The sequence below is a fragment of the Patella vulgata genome, chromosome 1 (assembly GCF_932274485.2).
Source record: "Patella vulgata chromosome 1, xgPatVulg1.2, whole genome shotgun sequence".
NCBI lineage: Eukaryota > Metazoa > Mollusca > Gastropoda > Patellidae > Patella > Patella vulgata.
The window spans coordinates 81,729,064-81,750,087 of NC_065879.2; the positions used below are offsets into that span (position 1 = coordinate 81,729,064).

A 21,024-nucleotide genomic window follows, 5' to 3' on the forward strand; every position below is an offset into this window, starting at 1 on the left:
GTTTGAAGTTTTGACTAGGAATAGCATAAATAATTTTGATTGTCAAGTACCATTTCTACAATAATAAACATCTCGATTTTCCATTTCAACTTTTAACAAAGATATGGCAAACATTGTCTAATCAACTTAATATCTCAACCACCTGATAATCTAGAGAGGTGATTATGGGCTTGTCATATGATTCAAAAATAATAATTAAGGTTATATATTACATTTGAACCCAGAAAATAGATGTAGGCAGATTTAGCTCTTACATAATGCATCTGACTTTAATAACCCAAATCTTTTTCTTAAATTAGATACCGCAGAAATCATCCTAAAAAAGAGGAAGATGGAGTATTTCACGCCAAACCAGTGGCGCACAAACGTTCTTCTGAAAACCATAAGAAGGTGGATTATGATAAAGGTAAGCAATTTATATTTCTTATTCTTTATCCATGTACTGTTTGTTCTGTTACAAGTAGTAAGGGCGTCTGTCGAACCTCATGAATTTTCTCCAGGTCCTCCAATTTCCTCCCACTGTTAAACCCCATATCTCTCTCTCTCTCTCTCACTCTCTCTCTCTCATGCTCATGTGTGCTGGAATTATGGGTGTGCGAACCGTGTGATTGGACAGTGTGCACAACCAAGAGAAACCCCAACATTTCACAGATATTTACCGTTAATGTTCTAACCAAATTATTCATTTTTGGTTAGCCTCTTCAGTGCCTTTATTTCATATTCAGATGTGGATGTTTGACATTGAACATTGAAAAACCATTTGTCATTAGGTGGCCAGCACAGAGCTCAAAATATCAGGATGTGTTATACAAGATGCATTAATTTTAAAGTGATAACTTCTATTTACAAATCTCAAGTGTCAAAGTGGTCTAATACTCACACTGTGAACCGGATACCATTGACTAATGAACATAGGCCATTTACTAATTGAATGTTTTTGTCATTAAACCATACAACTGATCATTATTCTGAACTAATGTTTAGTGTGTGTATAATATAAAAAGTGGTTAGAAATTTTACAATAGTCATTTATTAGCAGATATTAATTTTAACTAACTAATATAAACATTATGCATGATGACTAAGGTCTGTTAGTATCATATTTTGTCATTTATGAAAGTTTTTTGTTCATTAGTAAAAGATATCAACTTTATAGTGTCAACAGTTTTATCTTCTTTCTAGTAATATTTTGGTTTGTTTTTATATTAGATGAGGGAGGTGTGTTTAAAGCTAAAAATGAGAACAGATCAACTCGTGGAGCAAGGGAAATAGAAGAAAGCAACGAAACAAAAGTAGATTTACCTATTGATCAAAGAGAGGCTGAAATTGTTACGGTATGTTTAATATCTTAATTGGTACAGAGATTAGTTTGAACTCTATAAAAATCACTCTGTTGACTCTTCAGCACTGTGTAAGGTTTAGATAAATAGCTGGATGTTCTTCCAAAAATAGTTCAAAAATAGATAATGAAATATGAATATGGGAAATTTCATATTCATACAAATTTATTCTTTGCGAAGTTGTCAGAGTTTGAAGATATAGCGTAGATTGTTTATTATCATAGCAACGGTATTTGACAATCAAGACAAAGTCTAGGTTATCCTTTTTTGAAAATTTTATTATTAAATCCATTAATAATCTTGATAATCTTTAACTAGCATAGTATTAAAGTGTTAGTTTTAACTCTGCAAGTCACTTGGTTCTTAATCTAAAATTCTTACCAACACCATTGTATTAGATTTAGAGGATTTATTTGGTTAGTTTTAACATAATGACTTTGACATCTGGCCCTCAAGGAGGTGACGGAGAATTTGCTGGGCACATCCATGTGGCTCATGGTTTGGCTCATAAAGTGATTAAATCAAAAATGAATTACTAAAAATTATAATTGATTCTAAAAATGACATTATATTTGTTAGTGTTTATGTTTTCAACATTAACTTGTACTACCAGTAGACAATTTCCAATAGATATCTGTTTCTTCATTTTATTCTTTCTTTCTCTCTCTCTTTCTTTCTCTCATTACATTTCCTATCATCAATACAGGAAGAACGCATAGTTGGGCATGAAAAATCTGTCAAAGTTCCTGCTGGAACAGAATTAACCAAGATGCCCTCAGAACAGGTTTGATATTAAAAGATTTGACAAAATATGTTCAAAGTTTCGACCCGTTCAATTGGAATTTACTGCTGCATCTTACTAAAGAAAATTGTTTGCATTTGATTTGCATGTTTTATTTTCTTATGTTTAAAGAATGCTAGTTATGTTTGGTTTAAAGAATTTCAATCAAAAGATCTGAAATTTGTAAATAAAAAACGGCAAAGATTTCAAGAACGCTGGTTTCGTGTCGACATAAATGTTTATATCAAAAAATACTGACTGCGATAATTTTAAAAAACGGTGCTATGTGCACCAAAGATGACGTTGCAAACAAGTTGTGTTTTGAGATATGGCTGAGCGAGCATATTCTCCGACTTCATTTGAGAGTACAAGAAGAGGGGTTGCTGTCAGCTCTCAGCATATCGTCATCCAATCACTGCATTTGCACTTATTTACAGAGAGGAGCCACACCTTGTTTCATGTCCATTCCTAGAATATTGATTGAAATTTTTGAACATAAAAAACATTAGACAAAATCAAAATAAAATTATTTTTTAGGGCCAGTCATCTGATCTTTTTTTTTTGTTTTAAATAAATGTTTCAAATGCAACATACTACATTAGCCTTACATTATATGTAACATCTCTTTCATCATTTGTTTTGATTGTATCAGGAGACAGATGATGAAGAATCTGACACACCAACACCTGAAATACCCACATATAAACCACACTCATTCCACGAATATAAATACCCAGATGAACGTGATTATGATCTTGATTATCGCGCCAGTCAACGACAAGTAAATACTCCAAATTATCAACCCTCTATGGATGATACATATGGCTACCCAATAGAGGTAAATCAGAGCTATGTTCGAGAGGAACCTGCTCCTCAGCAGCACGAAGGAAGGAAATCCCTTCGTAAGAAAAAATCTGTCACGTTTTCTCCTGCCACATCACAAGCCAAGTTGGCATATGAAAACAAAACATATCTGCAGAGAAAAGGTTTTGTTAAACCACCACGTAGAAAAATTCCAGTTAAGGACTCTAATGAAGCAGATGAATATGATTCTGTGATGCGTTTGGAAGAATGGCAGGATGACGAAATAAAAAATGCTGTTGCAATTGATTCAAAAAATCAGATCAATGAGAAAGTCCGGAAGAAAATTTCAGATGAAAAGATTTCTCGCAAAAATTCCCGAATAAAACTTAAGCCGGTCACTTCTGGAAAGATCATTAAATCAGTCAAACCAAAATCATCGCGACCCACAAGCGCAAAAAAAAGTCCTGTTAAGGATACAAAGTTTGATGTTCATAATACATTGGAAGATGCTAAGGGATTGAAAGATGAATGGTCAGTAATGTCAGAACCCAAAACTGATAGTACAGATGATGTCAAAAATTTAGATTCACATCCCACAGAAGAAGTTGACTCAAAGCCTGAAATTAAAAAAGAAAAGAAGTCATTTTGGTTCTGTAGGAATAAAAAGAAGAAACAGGAAGAACTGATAGAAGAGCCTAAACTTGTTCGAGATATTGCACTGAATTCAACACCTAGCAATGCTAGTGAGATTACAACAGATACCGTTGAGATATTTAACAAGATCGAAGTAGAAAAGATAACAAAGCCCCAGCAAAATAAGGGTAGAACAAAAAGCCTGGATAGAGATGAGGCCACAGGGGTGATGTCAGCAGAAATTGCTGATCCTGATGTTCCTGGCGCTAGTAGAGCACAGACTCCTGGCACCAGTAGAACCAGAGCATCAAGTCTTGACAGCAAAAAAGATTACCTTGAAGGAGGTACTTTACACAAACCTGCTGAAGCTGGCCACAAAAAGGAAAAATACATGGGTAAAAAGGCCACCCCTAAACCTTACGCTCCTGATGATTTATCGAAAGCTGATGAAGCCCGTGAAATAGGTGACACTGACCCTTCCTTGTCTTTATCAGAAGGTCAAAAGGGCAAGGGTCCACCTTTAAATAAAGATCCCAAACAAAGTCCATTCTTAAAGAAACTTAAAACAATGCTTTGTGGAAAACCAAACAAAAAGGTACCATTTTTATAAGATAATCATTTTCCAGATTTTTATCTGTGTGATTTAAAAAAAATATAATACAAATGATGACTTTACTAAAAACGAGATGAATCATACCACAAACAATCCATTTAGATTTGACCAAAATGGAAAGGTACAAGCCATATTGGGAATTGAAAGTTTTTGAGATTTCTATAGTACATTGGATTATACACAACATATTTAAATCATTTCTTCTTTTCTTTCTCTTGCTACTCTTTTCTTATCAGAACAATACCAACACAACATCAACACCATCTGCTTCACATTCTGACAATGTTGATAGGCCAGTTGATGTAACCAATCAAGAGGGATATCACATTGATTTTAATTTATATCAACCAATCAGATACATGTATACAACTACAGTACTGAAATATTTTGAAATGTTTAAATATTCAGCATGGTTTCTCTTTTTGCATCCTATTTTTCGATTTTTGTTTTTCAGTTCTGCAGAATTAAATATGCTACAGTTAAACATGTTGGTTGTACTACTATTGAGTCAGTGTTCTATCAGCATTCAAAGTTGTTTCCTACCGATGTATTTCAGTCCTAGAGCAATCTTTTCTTAATATGATCAAGGAAAATTTATTTTTCTCTGATTTTCTTGCAGGATGATAGTGCAAGAGACAGAGGTCGTGTAAACAAGAATGACAATTCTCGAAATAACCTGCCATCACAGCGAAATAATAATCGTCAACCAGCGTCTCGGCGTAATGATGGAAGTAGAAATCGTCAAAACAATAGTAAACAAAGCAGTAGACAGAATGATCAGGTGAGCTTCCATAGTTAAAAGATTTCGAAATGGCTTGTGCCATCAGAATAGTGCCCCAGAATTAATGTTTTTATTACAGATAAAACCCCTGGCTGACGTTTAGTAAAGAGAACCCAGAAATGCATTATTTCCAATGATTCAACAATAGTAAATTCCGAGTAGTTATCCCCATGTCTTATACCAGAAGGAAGGTCTTGTAGCAATTCAAATCCTCCACAAATTGCTGTTCAATTAATGTGCCGGTACTCTTATGGTTACATTCTTGTTAAAAATGTTTAAATATGCATTGCCGGATCACTACTGTTTGCATGATTTGTTCAAATAAAACCCCCAAGTAATTCAGTCTGGTCACTGATTTAATTACAAGCATGTTTGTCACAATCTGAATTATGTTTATTGCATGATGTTTCCCCACTGCTTCTTTTCTTCTTCTATTTATCCTATTTTATGGTTTAAGGGTTAAATTTTACAACAAATATATATATGATAATATCACACAAGATGAATAGTTAGAACATGTAGTTAACGGTATAAATGGTGAAGAGCACATTGGTTTTATTGATATTGATCATAGTTTTATTGTCATTTCCTTTGATTCATTGTGTTAGCTAAGATTGTGTTACCAGTAGATTCACAGGGCTCCTATAGTACTTCTAGTCTGAGACGTATCAGGTATCAGTTTGGAAACAATCTGAATGCAACAATTATAGATCCATTCTGACCAAGGTAGCTAACATAGTGGAGGATAAAGGGAAAGGGCAAGGTAGATTAATACATGAAGTTTTATAAGATAGAAGCATGTCTGTATTGCGACAATTCCTAAATTCACATCATATCGATACTCGTTTCTTCAAAAAGTCTAAATTCACTCCCTTTCTCCACAATTGTGAACCCTCTGTAAATATATTTGGAACAACTTAGTATTCATATCCTTGATTTCTGATGATATAATATAGGATTCTGACAATCATTTCTATTATTTTGGAATTTGTACATACACATCTGTAATGGTCACTTTGCTTTTAGGACATGACATGTTTTAACTGATCTGATTGTCCCATATTATGTCATTCATAATCCCTAATCTCTATGTTTATAGCTTTACCAGATAACAAAATAATAATTTCATGTGTATTATCTGTATTTAATATATAAATTATTGTATTTGGTGGGAGATTTATTAATATAATACTAATTAATTAATCCTGGTTACTCCAATTTACATTTGTCCAAAATGAAGATCATGACTGGAAATGAATTTTATTTTAGACAAATGTGGATTACTTTATTAATATGAAAATAATGGTTATATATACTTAGTCAATAATGCACACATAATGTTATTTAGATATAGAATACAATAACATATTATTTAAGCACTGCATACAATCAAAATCAGCTTTAAAAGATCACAGCACAATTTGCATCCTCAATTCGTTTCAATCACTTAGATTTATTAAATTGGCACATGACTCACAATTAAAGATGTTTATTTGCTATCAGCAACCACTACATTTACCTGCATAGCGATATTGATTTTTTTCACCAGTGATTTATTTATTTAACATCCTCTGGTTCTTATAAAACTTAGCTTAAATACACTTTGGGGGAAAAATGATATTTCTCATAATATATGCACTAAACTTTTTTTTTAAGTATAAGAAAAAAAACTTCTTTTTTTTTGTTGTACTAGTTTTTGAAAGAGATTCAATTTCTGTCAATTTCTGTGCTAAATTAACCGTCTATTAACCCATTCACAACCATGTTAATAAAACATTCTTGCTCTTATTAACATTCTTAACTCTGGAAAATTATGCAGTGTAACAACATCCAAATAAAGACACATTGATTTTTGCAATGACTTTGAAAAAGAAATACTGAAGTATTTTTATTGTTCGTGTACAATACCTTGCAAGATGGTCTAGCTGTTAAAATTTTTTCTGGAATAAAATCTTTTTTTCTGTCTTGTGTTTGTTTTGTTTTTCTGTTTGATTTAAATACTTGGTTACTTGTAACTTTTGTTTAGTTTTTTGAATAAAGTGTTCTCTCCAAATATGTTTTGATGTATGTTTTTTCAATGATTGTTTTTTTTTTCATTATTTTAAAAGGATAGTAAAAACAACCCTTATCGGTGCATTAAATATGGGTGTATTTTAAAAGAACAGTTGTAAATTAACTACACAACCCAATAAATGCTTATCTTCTTACTCTTTTACCATTTAATGGATTAGAACAAAAAGTCATTAACATATTTGAAAAAGTGATACTATATTTGTATTACGCTGCGATAACATTTTTTTTTCTTTTTTCATGTACAAACATTCAATGTATTTCGCATGATTTATTTATGGTAAAAATAGAAAGTTGTAATTTTATATAACATTTTTTTTTCATCTTGAGCTTGAATCTATTTTTTTTCAAAAAATCTAATCTAGTCTAGGCTGCAAAATATGACCAACTTGACTAATGATAGCTGTTACAAGTCCCTATAGTATAAACTGAAACTAAATGTCTTGTGTCATCATGCTCAGCACTGAAAGACTTTTTGGACAATAAATAATAAGCAGGCTACAAATTCCTATTCTTCCAAAGCGACTGGTTAAACTTATAAGATGTCATCATCAATCATGGTTTCTGATGAGGATTCATCGTTGAATCAAAGTTGGCATCAACAGATCATGATCAGTCACTGTATCATCATCATCATTATCATCACCATTATCGATCTATGTATTGACGACCCCATGATCGTACAATAATTGTAATGAAGTCATCATCAGTCACTGTGTTGCATCATCATCATTGACTGCTGACATCATATTCACTGTTTGTGTTGATATTGCCAATCACTGGTTGTTAAGTACTAACATCATCATTATCATTACTTAGGATGTGATATACCATCAGTCATTGCCATGACCATCATAAAATTATCAATTGCTGTTTCTTACCATTACAATAATGTCATTGTGTTCACCATAAATTATAATCATTGACATCATCATCAGTAGCATCAACCACTGTCTTATCATCAACATTATCAACAACTTCATCAACAGCACTGATCACTGTCTTATCATCATCAACAAGACAATCATGAACATCATCAGCAACAGCACCAATCACTTTCTTGACATCATCACCTATCTCTGATTGGACATCAACAGCGACCACACTTCATGATCACTGGGAATGTGATCTAATAAATCACTGTCTTGACATCATCACAAATCAATCACTCTTGGTGTTGAGATCATGATCACCGAGAATGTGATATCATTCGTGTTGGCTAACCACCATCATCATCATTGTTTTTACTATAATCTCTACATCATTGTTTTGTTTTGAGATTCCTCACTAACATCATACTGCACAACTGTTATACAAATTATTGAGATGACTTTACAAATGTCAGTGGTCAAGGACAAAGTATAGTCGTCCAGATAGGAAGAAAAACCGAGGTCCTGTGTATATATTGGCATGCACATAAAAGAACCCTTGACAGTTGGAATTCAAAACAAGAGTAGGCCGTAGCAGTGATGACTGAGCAAATTTCCTCATAGGTTAGCAGCCTGTATGACATATGCCTGACTTCATTAGCCCAGTTGGTTCAGAAAAGTAGGGTATTAAAGTTAAACCCCATTTCATTTCATTTCTTTACAAATGGTGCTTTCCTATTAAAGCAAATCTTACTAACTTGGAAAATATAACCAATGATGTTGAAAGTATGTGTTACAATGTGGAATCACGTTTTGATCAATCATCTATGATAGGCCTACATTTGAAAAATATTAAATAAAAAAAAATATATTCCATTTTGTATGTTGTTTATTCTACAAAAGATTGTATTAAAATTCTGCATAATTTTCCATAATATTAACATTTTGTAATCTCACCTTTACCTGTCTGTATCTTGTAATTATTGTATTATCTATGTTTATGTCTTCTATCTTTACATGTATTTTTATATATTTTTATATATCACTGCTTGTTTTTGCACCAAATATCACCTGCATATGCACATGCTTTGTATGTTTTAATATAAGTGTTTTTACTGTTTATATTGTAATGTTAATACCTGAAATAGCAGCCATATTTAACATGAAGGTTACATCTGATATATTATTAGGAGCAGATAATGTTTGATTAATTACAGAAGATTTTCAATTTATTTCCGTGAATTAAAACTGTTAATTCAAATACATCAGTGGTTTCCATCCCCTTTTACAGCCATGCCCCACCCCAACTAACATCTCAAGAAAGTTGGTGAGCTCCTTTGGCATAACAAAACAATCAATTTCTGCAAAAGTATAATAGAAAATATAGGTATTCCAAGAAAAAATGACCTGCCTAATGACAAAAGAAGACTTTTCAATTTAAGTTTTTTTTAAGAGGTTAAACAGTGTACTTGATACAACCAATCCATACAACTGTCTGATGCAACAATCGTCAGACAAATGGTGGGATGGAGAGCTTGTTGTTTGAATAGGACTAGTTCTATTGTCATCTGATGCAATAGCCAATTAAATTGCGTTATATTAGACAATGTCATATCTGACTTGGCAACCTGAATTCCAGCTAATTTATTAAAGTTGGCTTCTTTAAGGAACTTAAACTTTTGTGGATCCCGGGGAGGGTGGATGGACAAAAGGTTAGCATGTGCGCACTGTATCATAAGGTTTGTCATTGAGTCAACTGGCTTGGTTTCGATTCCCCGGTTGTACGTGACAAGGAGAAGAGTCGTCTGTCCTACCTTGTGGGTTCTCTCTGGGTCTTCAGGTTTCCTCCCACTGCTAATCACCCTGCACGCATGTGAATTATTGACATAAAATTGAACCATGTGTTAGTCTCGCAATGACCTAGTTTGTGTAGAGGGGACAGTAAACCCTATTTCTCTCTCTCTCTATTCAAGTTACCAGTAGGGTGATCCTGGAGCTTGAATTAGTCATTTCAGTTTAAAGCGATAATTTCATATTTTCTAAGAAAGTCAAAACATAATTTGCTCAATAGTTTGTCAACTCACTATTATATGATCATAGGTATTATTCTCCCACTTAAAAATCCTTTGACCCCGGAAATAATAACAAAATTACCACCCTTGTTTTTCTATTCCCCCCATGGAATAGCTATCTTCAAACGTTTGAATTTGAAGTTGAATATGATATTTTTGGCAATTTCTCAACTGGCAATAGTGAATTATAGGTTTAATAGGATTATTCTTTAACAAGGTAGGACTGTTTATCGATACATCTATTTTAAGGCTTTATTTTAATACATTTAAAATAGTTTAGGAGAGAGAGACACTATGGTTTGGGTACCAAACCTGGTAATATCCATTAAATAATTCAGAACAGTTTAATTGGTATTTAAATAATTGCTTATTTCCTTGCCATTGCATTAATGGGTTCAAAAAGTTTGTTCTTTACCGCCCCCACCAATAAATTCAAATTCCACCCTTTATATTCAGTTTACAGCCATGTAGGGAATCACTGCAGGTGGGGGGGGGGGTCACAGTGGCTAAGTGGGTAAGATGCTGGGCTCACTAGCCTGGATGTCGGGTGTTCGATCCCTGCATTGGCCGAGAATGTTCATACAGATTTTCCGGCCTGGTTCCCTTTTGTCAGTGATGCTGGCCGGAGGACCTGGCAAGGATAGCTGTCTAGTCGTTCGGATTGTACGAAAAAACGAGGTCCTGTGTACACATTGGTGTGCACGTAAAAGATCCCATGACAGTTGGAATTCGATATAAGAGTAGGGCGTAATGCTGCCGTCCAGGCAGAATTTCCCTCATAGCACACTGTATGGCGTATGCCTGTCTTCATTAGCCCAGTTCGGAGCAAAACAGTAGGACGTTTAACCCCATTTCATTTCATTTCAGGGAATCACTGATTTAAATTGAATTTGACAAACCTTTATTCCTATCTAAAGGAATTATATCCGACTTACTTTTACATTTAGATTTACTTCCATTGGTCTACTCCTCCAATTTACTTCAAATTACGAAAATGTAAAATTGCTTCACTAAGCTTCATGCAATCATATGGTTGTTCACAATTTCATTTTTTTTTTTCAGAAATATTCTGGATAAATGTGCTTTAAATCTCATATAAAAATTTTGCTGAATATTAGTGGTAATTTAGTGTCTTAAGACAAGTTTGCTGTGGAATCTGTGGGATCACGACTAACTTTTAGCGATGCTGTCCGGGCAAAATTTCCCTAATACAGTAATAAGCACATCTTCATTAGCCCAGGGGGATCACGATGGCTAAGTGGCTAAGGCTCGCTAGCCTGGAGATCGGGTGTTTGATCCCTGCATTGGCTGAGAAAGTTCATCCAGATTTTCCGGCGTGGTTCCCCCTTGTCAGTGATGCAAGATGGATGGCCTGACAAGGACAGCTGTCTTGTTGTTCGATTGGGACGAAAATCTGAGGTCCCGTGTACACATTGGCATGCACATTAAAGATCCATTGACAGTTGGAATTTGATATAAGAGTAGGCTGTAGTGCCGCTGTCTAGACAAAATTTCCCTCATAGCACAGTATATGGCATATGCCCGTCTTCATCAGCCCAGTTTGGAGCAGAACAGTAGGATGTTAAACCCCATTTCATTTCATTAGCCCAGCCGGAGCATAACAGTAGGACGTTAAACCCCATTTCATTTCATTGTGGGATCACATAAGTTAGATTCATTTATGGTGGATTGAATGAATGTCTAAATAATAATTTTATATAACATTTGAAGCCAGACAAAAGACCTGCAATAGGAAGATTTTAGCTCTGACTTAATGCATTTTTAAATAAATTTGATCCCTGATCTGTGGCTCTGGCTAGTTTAGTATTACCTGGATATTTTTAAATTTGTCAGGAACAGCTAGGGCTGGATTTTTAAAAATTTACCCGTACACCCAGGGCTGGATATTTTAAAATTTGCCAGTGTCATCCAGGCCTGGATTTGTGCCAGACACTGTCAGTGACAGGTGCCTTGTTTCCCAGCTTTGGTACATCTGAAATCATTATTTCCAGCTCTAGATATTGGCGTCTAATTTATGTGAAGCCTAAGATTTGTAAATATGATTTGAGAATTGAATATTTGATTTGAGATTACTGTATATCCAGAATATTTCTGATAAACAATAACATGCTATTTTTCATTCATCATTTCATTTAATTATAATAAAATTACTCATCTCATGACATCATATTTCATTATTTCCATGGCAACCAGGAAAAGAAGGAAGAAGAAGACGCTGCTATTAAAATACAGTCCCAGTTCCGTGGTTACCAAACACGAAAGCGTCTGCAACATAATGGTGAACAAAATGGCTACCCTTCACGAACACCCACACCACCGCAACACCCTAAACCTCAGCAATCACGTAACAACAGATCAACGTCTAAACCTGTTACCAAACCAACACGGCACATCACTCAAGAAAATAACCAGAAGAATGCACAATCTCCCACTAAAAAAGTCTCTCCTAAAAAAAATGCACCCCCTGCAAAAAAAGAAGTCCCCCCTAAGAAAGAGGCACCTAAAAATGGACCCTCCAGAAATTCAAGGAATGAGAAAAAGACTGGAAACAATGTCAAGAAATCTTATGATGACTATGAAGTAAAGGTAAGATGTCCTTCTAAATCTCAATTGAGTCAACTGCTGTGGTTTTGACTTCCCAGATTTACATGACAAGAAGTAGGGTCGCATAAGCATATTATTTTTGATAGAAAATTGAACCATATGTTAGTCCCGAAATGACATGGTTTGTGTCAAGTGGACCTAAAACAGCCCCCTCTCTCTCTTTCTCCCTCCTCTCTCTCTCTCTCTCTCTCTCTCTCTCTCAAACCTTGTGGATTTTCTCCGGGTCCTCTGGTTTCCTTCAACTGTTAAAGCCCCCTACGCACTAGCGAATTATTGAAATAAAATTGAACCATATGACCTAGTTTGTGTCAAGTGGGCATTTAATTAAATCAATCTCTCTCTCTCTCTCTCTCTCACCCTCTCTCTCCCCCCCCCCCTCTCTCTCTCTCTCTCACTTCACAAATGTGGTTCTGGAGTTACTTCCTGGAACTGATGTGATTGTTTTCAAGACAATTACTGTATTAATACTATTACTACACTCGCTTCATTAACCTGGTTGGTTCTGTTGAATACTTGATAAGATTTTTATACGCCCACATTTTCATGTGGACAAATATTGTGGTCACCCCTGTCCATCCATCTGGACATCCATCCACAATTTCTTTATGGACAGTCTCCAGGTCACAATTTTTATCTGATTTTGATGAAACTTAAAATATAAGTTTATAATCAAAAGATCTCACTTCCTTTTGATATTTGCGCATATCAGACTGTAAATCCTTGTATTATGGCTCCTGATTGTATGATAATCATGTTTTAACTTGTGGTCCCTTTAGAGGTCACATTTTTTATCCAATCTTAAAAACTGTTCAAATATATCACAGTTACACTCTAATGATGATTGAGTGTAAAACTGTCTGACAAAATGACCGCTCATCATACGCAAATACTGTAAAATTATGTAATACCAAGGTTGTGAACCCTCTAGATGTCGGAATTTTTATCTGATTTTGATGAAACTTAAACTATATGTTTATATCCCAAAGATCTTGGTTCCTTTCTATATTCATTCATAGCGAACTGTAACTTTATGGATTATGGCGCGTGATTGTACGAAAAAATACAAATTTTAAAATTATGAACCTTCTAGATGTTACAATTTTTATCTGATTAAAAAACGTTTAAATATATCATGGTTACGCCTTCATGTACAAGCTTGGGATTCAAACCACGCCAATTGACTCAATGACAGACCTTGTGATCTGAAGCACATATATGTTACTCCACTTGACCACCCAACCTCCCTACAGTCAGTTGAAATATTTGTAGTGATTTACCTGTTGGCCTGGTGATCAAGTCTGGATATACAGCACCTGACACAGACATTGTCAGACAAATTATCTCACGTTTATGTTATATTGTATACATAGTGTGATAATTTGTGTCAGACAAAATCTGATACAGGTGCCTTATAGCCCATCCTAGGTAACCTGAGTGGTCTCATTCCATTCTACTCCCCTATATCCTAGGTTCATCCATATGGTATTTAAATTATCTGCCTTTGATTGTAGCTTGATTCTACGAACATATAAAAAAAACAGGCTACAAACCAGTCTCAGCCTCATTGTTTATGGTTTATTTGTTGCAACAAGATGAGAGTTACTTCCCTTCGCCTTCTTCCTTCGTAATTAACAATTTTTTGATTGGTCGATAAAAATAGAACAGTCATCAAGGGCAGATAATTTGAATATGTGTCTCCCCCATGGATGAAAAAAATGAAAAATGAAATGAGGTTTAATATCCTACTGTTTTGCTCCGACTGGGCTAATGAAGATGGGCATACGCCATACAGTGTGCTATGAGAGAAATTTTGCCTGGACAGCGGCACTACAGCCTACTCTTATATCAAATTCTAACTGCCACGGGACCTCTGCTTTTTGTCCCATCCTTAAGAAATGGAAAAACATGGGGGGGGATTAGTCGTGTAGAATGGATTGTGACCATTGGGGATGTATAGCCAGTCTTGCTGTTGATAACAGAAAAAAATACAACAGACCTTTGCTTTCTTTGTGGGCTCTGTGTGAATAATTAAACAATTTCCTTATTTATTGTAAAAACCACCACAAACTGATCTTGTTTTACAGGCAGCAACAAAGATTCAGGCTGGTTTCCGTGGTTACAAAACTCGTAAAGGATTAAAACATGGTCGAAATAATTCTGATTGGGACGAAGAAGAAAAAAGACAGGAAGAACATGCCGCTACAAAAATTCAGGCCAGTTTCAGAGGTCACAAAGTTCGAAAAGAATTGAATAAGGCAGAGAAAAATTACTCAGAACAAGAGACGAAAGCTGCTGTTAAAATCCAATCATCTTTCAGGGGATACAAAACCCGCAAGGATCTCGCAGAGAAGGAATCTGAGGACTTCTACACCGAGCAGGAACATAACGCGGCTGTGAAAATCCAATCTGGTTACCGTGGATACAAAACGAGAAAAGATCTAGCTTTAAAGAATTCAAGTGAGTATTTAAAAAATAGCGAATCGGAGGCAGACGGTTACGCTGAAAAATACTACACGGATGAGGAACATCAGGCGGCCATTAAGATACAAACAGGAATGCGTGGAGTTTTAGCGCGGAAGGAATTGGCGAGACGACAGGCACAGAAATTGTACAAATCAACAGAAAGAAATGCGAATGATCAGTATGATGAGCTGAACAGAGAAACGGATGCATAATCCTTTCCATAATAGACATTGTTTCGTATTTTGTTGTTGGTAAGATCCAAACCCCAAAACACAGTATTAGATATGGCTTTACAATGAAACCGACACCAAATGGCTCTGCATGCTTTTTTCTTCTAGATAGATCAAAGTATATTTGTCTTGATTGATCTTGCTGTAGAACAAGAAATTAATGCAAGTTTTAGTTTTAGGCATCATATTAATATTTTGTCAGCTGAGTGTCAATTTTAACAATTAAGAAAATATAGCAAATTGATATCAGATCGGAGTGTTTACAATATCATTAGATAGATCAAAATATACTTGTCTTGATTGATCTAATACAATTTATATTTTGTCAGCTGATAGGACAAGAAATTAGTGCAATTTTTAGTTTACGCATCAAATATTTTGGTAATTAATTTAGCAAATATATCAGATCTGGGTTTCTAATTAATCACTCATTTTAATTGCTGAATATTGATTAGAAAGGATGTTATATAGCTCACTTATGTAGAGAAAAATTCTCTTGCATTGATTTCTCATTTTGCAGTTTTTAACTGTTAAATATTATACTCTCAGGATTCCATATACCAAAGTGTAAATATTTTAGGGATACAGTTTCTGCTCTGCATTAAGAGTAACAATATCCATTACTAAATAATCAACAGCATCCCCAAACAAATCCTATATATATTTTATGATAAAGTATACTAAATACAATAAGTAAGCTTTACAGAAACCTTCTAAACAAATAGACCATTTATTTGGAGTACAATCACTGGTTTATTCAAAACAGTGGAGTGTGGTAAAAAAAGATATTGCTCAAGAAGTTGTATTTATTTAACATTAAAGTCAATGGAAAGAGAATAACTAGTCTGAGTCCATTTAAGGATCGAGACTGGTAATTCTCTCCTCATGGATTATTACATATAGCATGATGTTTCAACAAGTATTCTCTTTTTGTTTTTCAATTGCAAACTAACATTCTGCATGTATTAACATACTAAACCATACCCACATACTAAATACCAAAATGGCATCCCCAAATCTTATAAAATATACTACAGATAGTACAAACATATACTAACATTTTGTGTGCATTAATATGGACTAAACCTATCTAAATACTAAAGCTGCATGCCAAATCCTATAAAACTAAAGACAATAACATATACTTTAAACTAATATTGTGTAACCATTAACATATCTACATCAATTTTAGAAAAATAATCATGTCTTTAAAAGATACATTATGGGAGATAAGATAAAGAGCTGGCAGTTCTCACTATAATAGTTAAAAACTAGATAATGTAAAGGGATTTGCTGAAAATTTCAGTCACATTGATCCACTCTGAACCAAGAATTTAGTGATTGAATTTTCGATCTAGCCCCGATCATCATTACTAAAGTTAGTACGATAAAAAACATAGTCTCGATTATCAATTTTATGATTAAATTATGAATTATGAATGGAAGTCGAACAGCAAATCGGAACCTAATCCAATAAACATCGCAGGCTAGTGATGACATCGAGAGTTGATTATGTTTTGGATAAGTTGATTAATGTCTTATTAATAATTTAGATAACATTTCAGGCCTAAAGAAAGACCTGCAATAGGCATATTTAGCTCTAGCATAATGTATGTTTAATAAGAACTCAGTTTATTACTTGGAATGGCATAGTTCGATATATATATATATATATAATAAATTATATTAATAAGTTATTTTATACCAGATATGAGTTAAAGATATATTTCCTTCATCATTTTTTAGTCATTTCTTCGACCTTTTTAATCTGAAAGTGGGATATTTGTAATATCCCAGTAAAATCAAATTATGGAATCAAACTGCCAAATAATCCAAAATGAATTCACTGAATTAGTTGATTTTAGAACGTCAACTATAGGGGCCTTATTTACAAAAAATAAAATATTTTCAGATTTCCTTGTACAAAGGTTGGCTCTTAGCAATGAAATGGTTGCATTCTTAAAATGATTACTTTATATTTTGGGGAATAAAACCCCCAAGCTTTATGTATCCATCTTAGCATGTGCTTTATTAGGTAACATCAATTTTTCGTCATGCAAGTGTAAGGGCAACTACATTATTTGTCCAAAAGTTTTAAAGATTATATTTTTGTTATTGGTTTTTTACCTGGTAGTTAGGATATGTTTATTGATGGGGGTCATGTGTTTAGGATTGTGACTATGCAGAAAATATATATTTAACCATATGACCATCAAGAGGAAAAACATGATCAGGAAGTTTTCAATCCGTAACAAATATGAGCTCTTATCTAAATATAAAAGCATCAATATTTCTATCAAATGAATATGCTAATACTACAACAGTTTGTGCATTTTGTAATCTCCATCTTAGAATAACATTAAAATCTGAATATTAGATTTAGAGATAAGCATTTAAAAATAATATTTGTATTTTCAAACTTACTAACAGTGGTGAGTATTGGATTAATCAGTTTGTTTAGTCATTTAAAGGTTCCTCATTCATTTTAAGTCGTTGATACAGATAGGACATTTTCAGACATTATGGCGCTTTGCTAAGGTTTTTGATTTTAGTTATTTAAAGGTTGCCTATTCATTTTAAGTCGTAAGTGCCGATTGGGCATTTTCAGACAATATAGCACTTTGCTGAGGTTTTTGATTTCCTCAAATGATGCGGCTATGAATTGTGTTGATCATTTGACTTCTAGTTCAGTTTGGACTAAAGGCTTGTTATGGTTTATTCCATTGACTTAAGTTATTTTGAGTTTTCACCAATTTTATAATTTTTTTTGCTCCCAAGGTATTTTGAGGGACAATAAAAAATATTTGCTCGAATAAAATTTTATTTCATTCTAGTAAATCAGGAAGTACATTTCTGGTTTTTAACAAAGCCTTCAAACGAACCCACCAATTTTTGTTTATTTTAAGATCACACGATTCAGTTGACCAACTTTATGTTCAGTAGTCTGAATGGACATAATTTAAGTACAGACTCATACAGGGTTAAATTCTAATAGAACCGTACTATGCTAATTAATACATTAATTAAGGGATTTTTTTTTAAAAGAAAACATATATATATATCTTTTCAATATATTCTTAAATATTTTCAGGATGAAAACTAAATGAGCTAGGCAATGGTTAACATGGTCATCTACTGTTGGTATGGGGAAAAAAATAGAAGAAAAAAAAAGGATCAATCATTGTTGATTATTATAAATATTTTTTTCTTTTGTAAAATACTTGTTTTGGGGTTTCTACTATATTCTCTCATATACGTGTATTATATAGCTATATAAATATATATATATATATATTTACTTGTAAAATTTGAAGATGAAATTCATCCTTATCACTTCAATTCATCATGTTAATTTCACGTTGATTGAGTTCTCTTGTCTTTTTGTTGTCTTTAAGCGTAATATGTTCTAGTCCTTTCTCAAAGATTTATTCAACTTTTTAATGCAGTAAAATCACTAGTAAATTAAAAGATTACAAATGTTTTCGACCAAAATTGTATAATCTCTTATCGATGCCAATTCCACTATGGTATATATTCCAAAGAGAATGTTCAACTAAAATTTTGTCCGACCATTATTTTAGTTTTAGCAAATTAAAAGAAGATATAATTCTAAAATATCTCACTGACCCCAATTTCAAAATTTGTGAAAAAAACAAAAATTCAGTTATTCCAAAGGGAATATTCAACAGAAATTTTCATTTTAACATTTATTTGAAATTTTAGATTGAAAATGAACTTGACATTGGTGATTTGTATAGGAGCATGAAATTTGAGCAAGAAAAATATTTCATTCGATAAAGTATTACAAATGCTAGAACCTTGTTTGTTCAAGATATATGCAAATAATTTCAAATACCAAAGAATCAGAACATCTGATTGGATGATTCAAAATTATTTTTTCAAAAAAAAAATAAATGCAACAATTCCTTTGATTGGTTCTTCTGTTCTCTGTTTCGTGTTGTTATATTTTTTGTTGTCTCTGTTATTTAATTTTATTTAATCTTGTCTGATTTTAATCTGCTCAACATAACTGTGATAATTTTAATGTGTGTGCTATTCTTATAGTGTTTTGTAGCATCATTTATTTTTTTGTCTTTAATATAATTTTAATTTTCAGTAGAAAAATGTGTGAAAGTATTATTTGTATTTGTATCACCTTTTTGAGCAATTAAATGTTATTGAAATATAGTCAAATTTACATAACAGTAAATGAAAATATGACCTAAATACTGGTATATGTGTCATTTTATGCTTTAGCCTGAAAATGATCCTCTCCATAAGATTTGAGTTTTGACCAATTTTCATTTCAGAACTTTGAAAACAGTTGTAAACTCATATATAATTTTAATATAACGATCAAAATATTCAGTATTTTAATCCCCCCCCCCCCCACAAAAAAAGGGAATAAGAAATTTGACTGTATTTCTTTATATTTTCAACCCAGTTTCTGTGATATGAATATTTATAAAGTATTATTCATCAGATTTATTAAAGTATTTATCCGTCCAGATTCCACTTTAATGGAATTTTCCACATAGAGTGTTGAGGTGTAATAATTATTAGAAAGTTTATTTAATATTTAAAATTATTATTTTTTACAAATATAAATGAATACATTCCGTCCATTTCAATTATTTTCCATATAACATAATTATGAATGATCTCTTGCATTTGTGTGACTTTTTGTATAATATATTATGCCCTCTAAGTCCATTGGTATATAAATATTATACATGTAAAAGTCACAAGTAATTATGCTGCATTTATATTAATAGAAACCGGTCTATTCCATAGTCTTAAGTTTCACAATTGAATGCACATTTACATTTTTGATAACAAAACTCTTGTGGTATCAATTTGGAACATTGCTTGTGAGAACAGAATCATTTACAAAAATGCTTATAATATTTAAATTCCGAACATTTGTGACAATCCACAAGAGACCCTCTATATATCATTCATTACTTATTTTTCCTATATCATTCAACTTAGGCCAAACCAATTTAAGTTTTAGTTTTTGTAGGGTTATTGAACACCATTTCATTTGAGAAGAGCAATCATGTTGTCTACAAAGAAAAATATCATAAGGTCTGTCATTGAGTCAACTGGCGTGGTTTTGATTCCCCGGTTGTACGTGACAAGGAGTAGGGTTGCCTGTCCAACCTCATTGGTTTTCTCTGGGTCCTCCGGTTTCCTCCCACTGCTAAAGACCCTTTCGCGCAAGCAAATTATTGAAATAAAATTGAACCGTATGTTAGTCTCAATATGACCTAGTTTGTGTAGAATGGATGTTAAGCCCCATCTCTCTCTCCCCCTACCACCCCATAGAACAAAAATTTAAATTGGTGTGGTCTTAATTTGCATTTTGTACAGTATAATTATGAATATAAATAAATATAATAGTGTGGCACTTATGCAAAACTCTTCTTATTCTTTATATACATACCTACATCTCTTCTGTTAGATATTTAAGTGCTATTATTGTTCTTTGATTCTTGATTCGGGATTTTGAAAAATTGGAAATTGTATCACAATATTATGTACATTAAATGTGTGGATGATTGAACACCAACTCACCGACATTAGTTTTAAAGAAACATTATATCCAGGATTCTTAATCCATTTTAAAACGAAAGTTTCAGAGGCGTGAATTGTCTTTGGACCTTTTCGGTATTCTAAAGAAAACCTAAATTAGAAATATAAAAAGGAAAGTTTTAGACATTGATATGACCGAAGCCTTTGA

At 33.2% G+C, this 21,024-nt stretch overlaps 1 protein-coding gene across 1 annotated transcript in view; it reads left to right on the top strand.

Moving 5' to 3' along the window:
• The window catches only part of LOC126824661 (doublecortin domain-containing protein 2), a 43,790-nt gene extending 42,438 nt beyond the window's left edge, over positions 1-1,352 (top strand). The window contains exons 7-8 of the mRNA XM_056098941.1: positions 300-406; positions 1,210-1,352. Coding sequence (XP_055954916.1) covers positions 300-406; positions 1,210-1,352 — 250 coding nt within the window. The remainder of the gene's footprint in view (positions 1-299; positions 407-1,209) is intronic.
• The last annotated feature ends 19,672 nt before the right edge of the window (positions 1,353-21,024 follow it).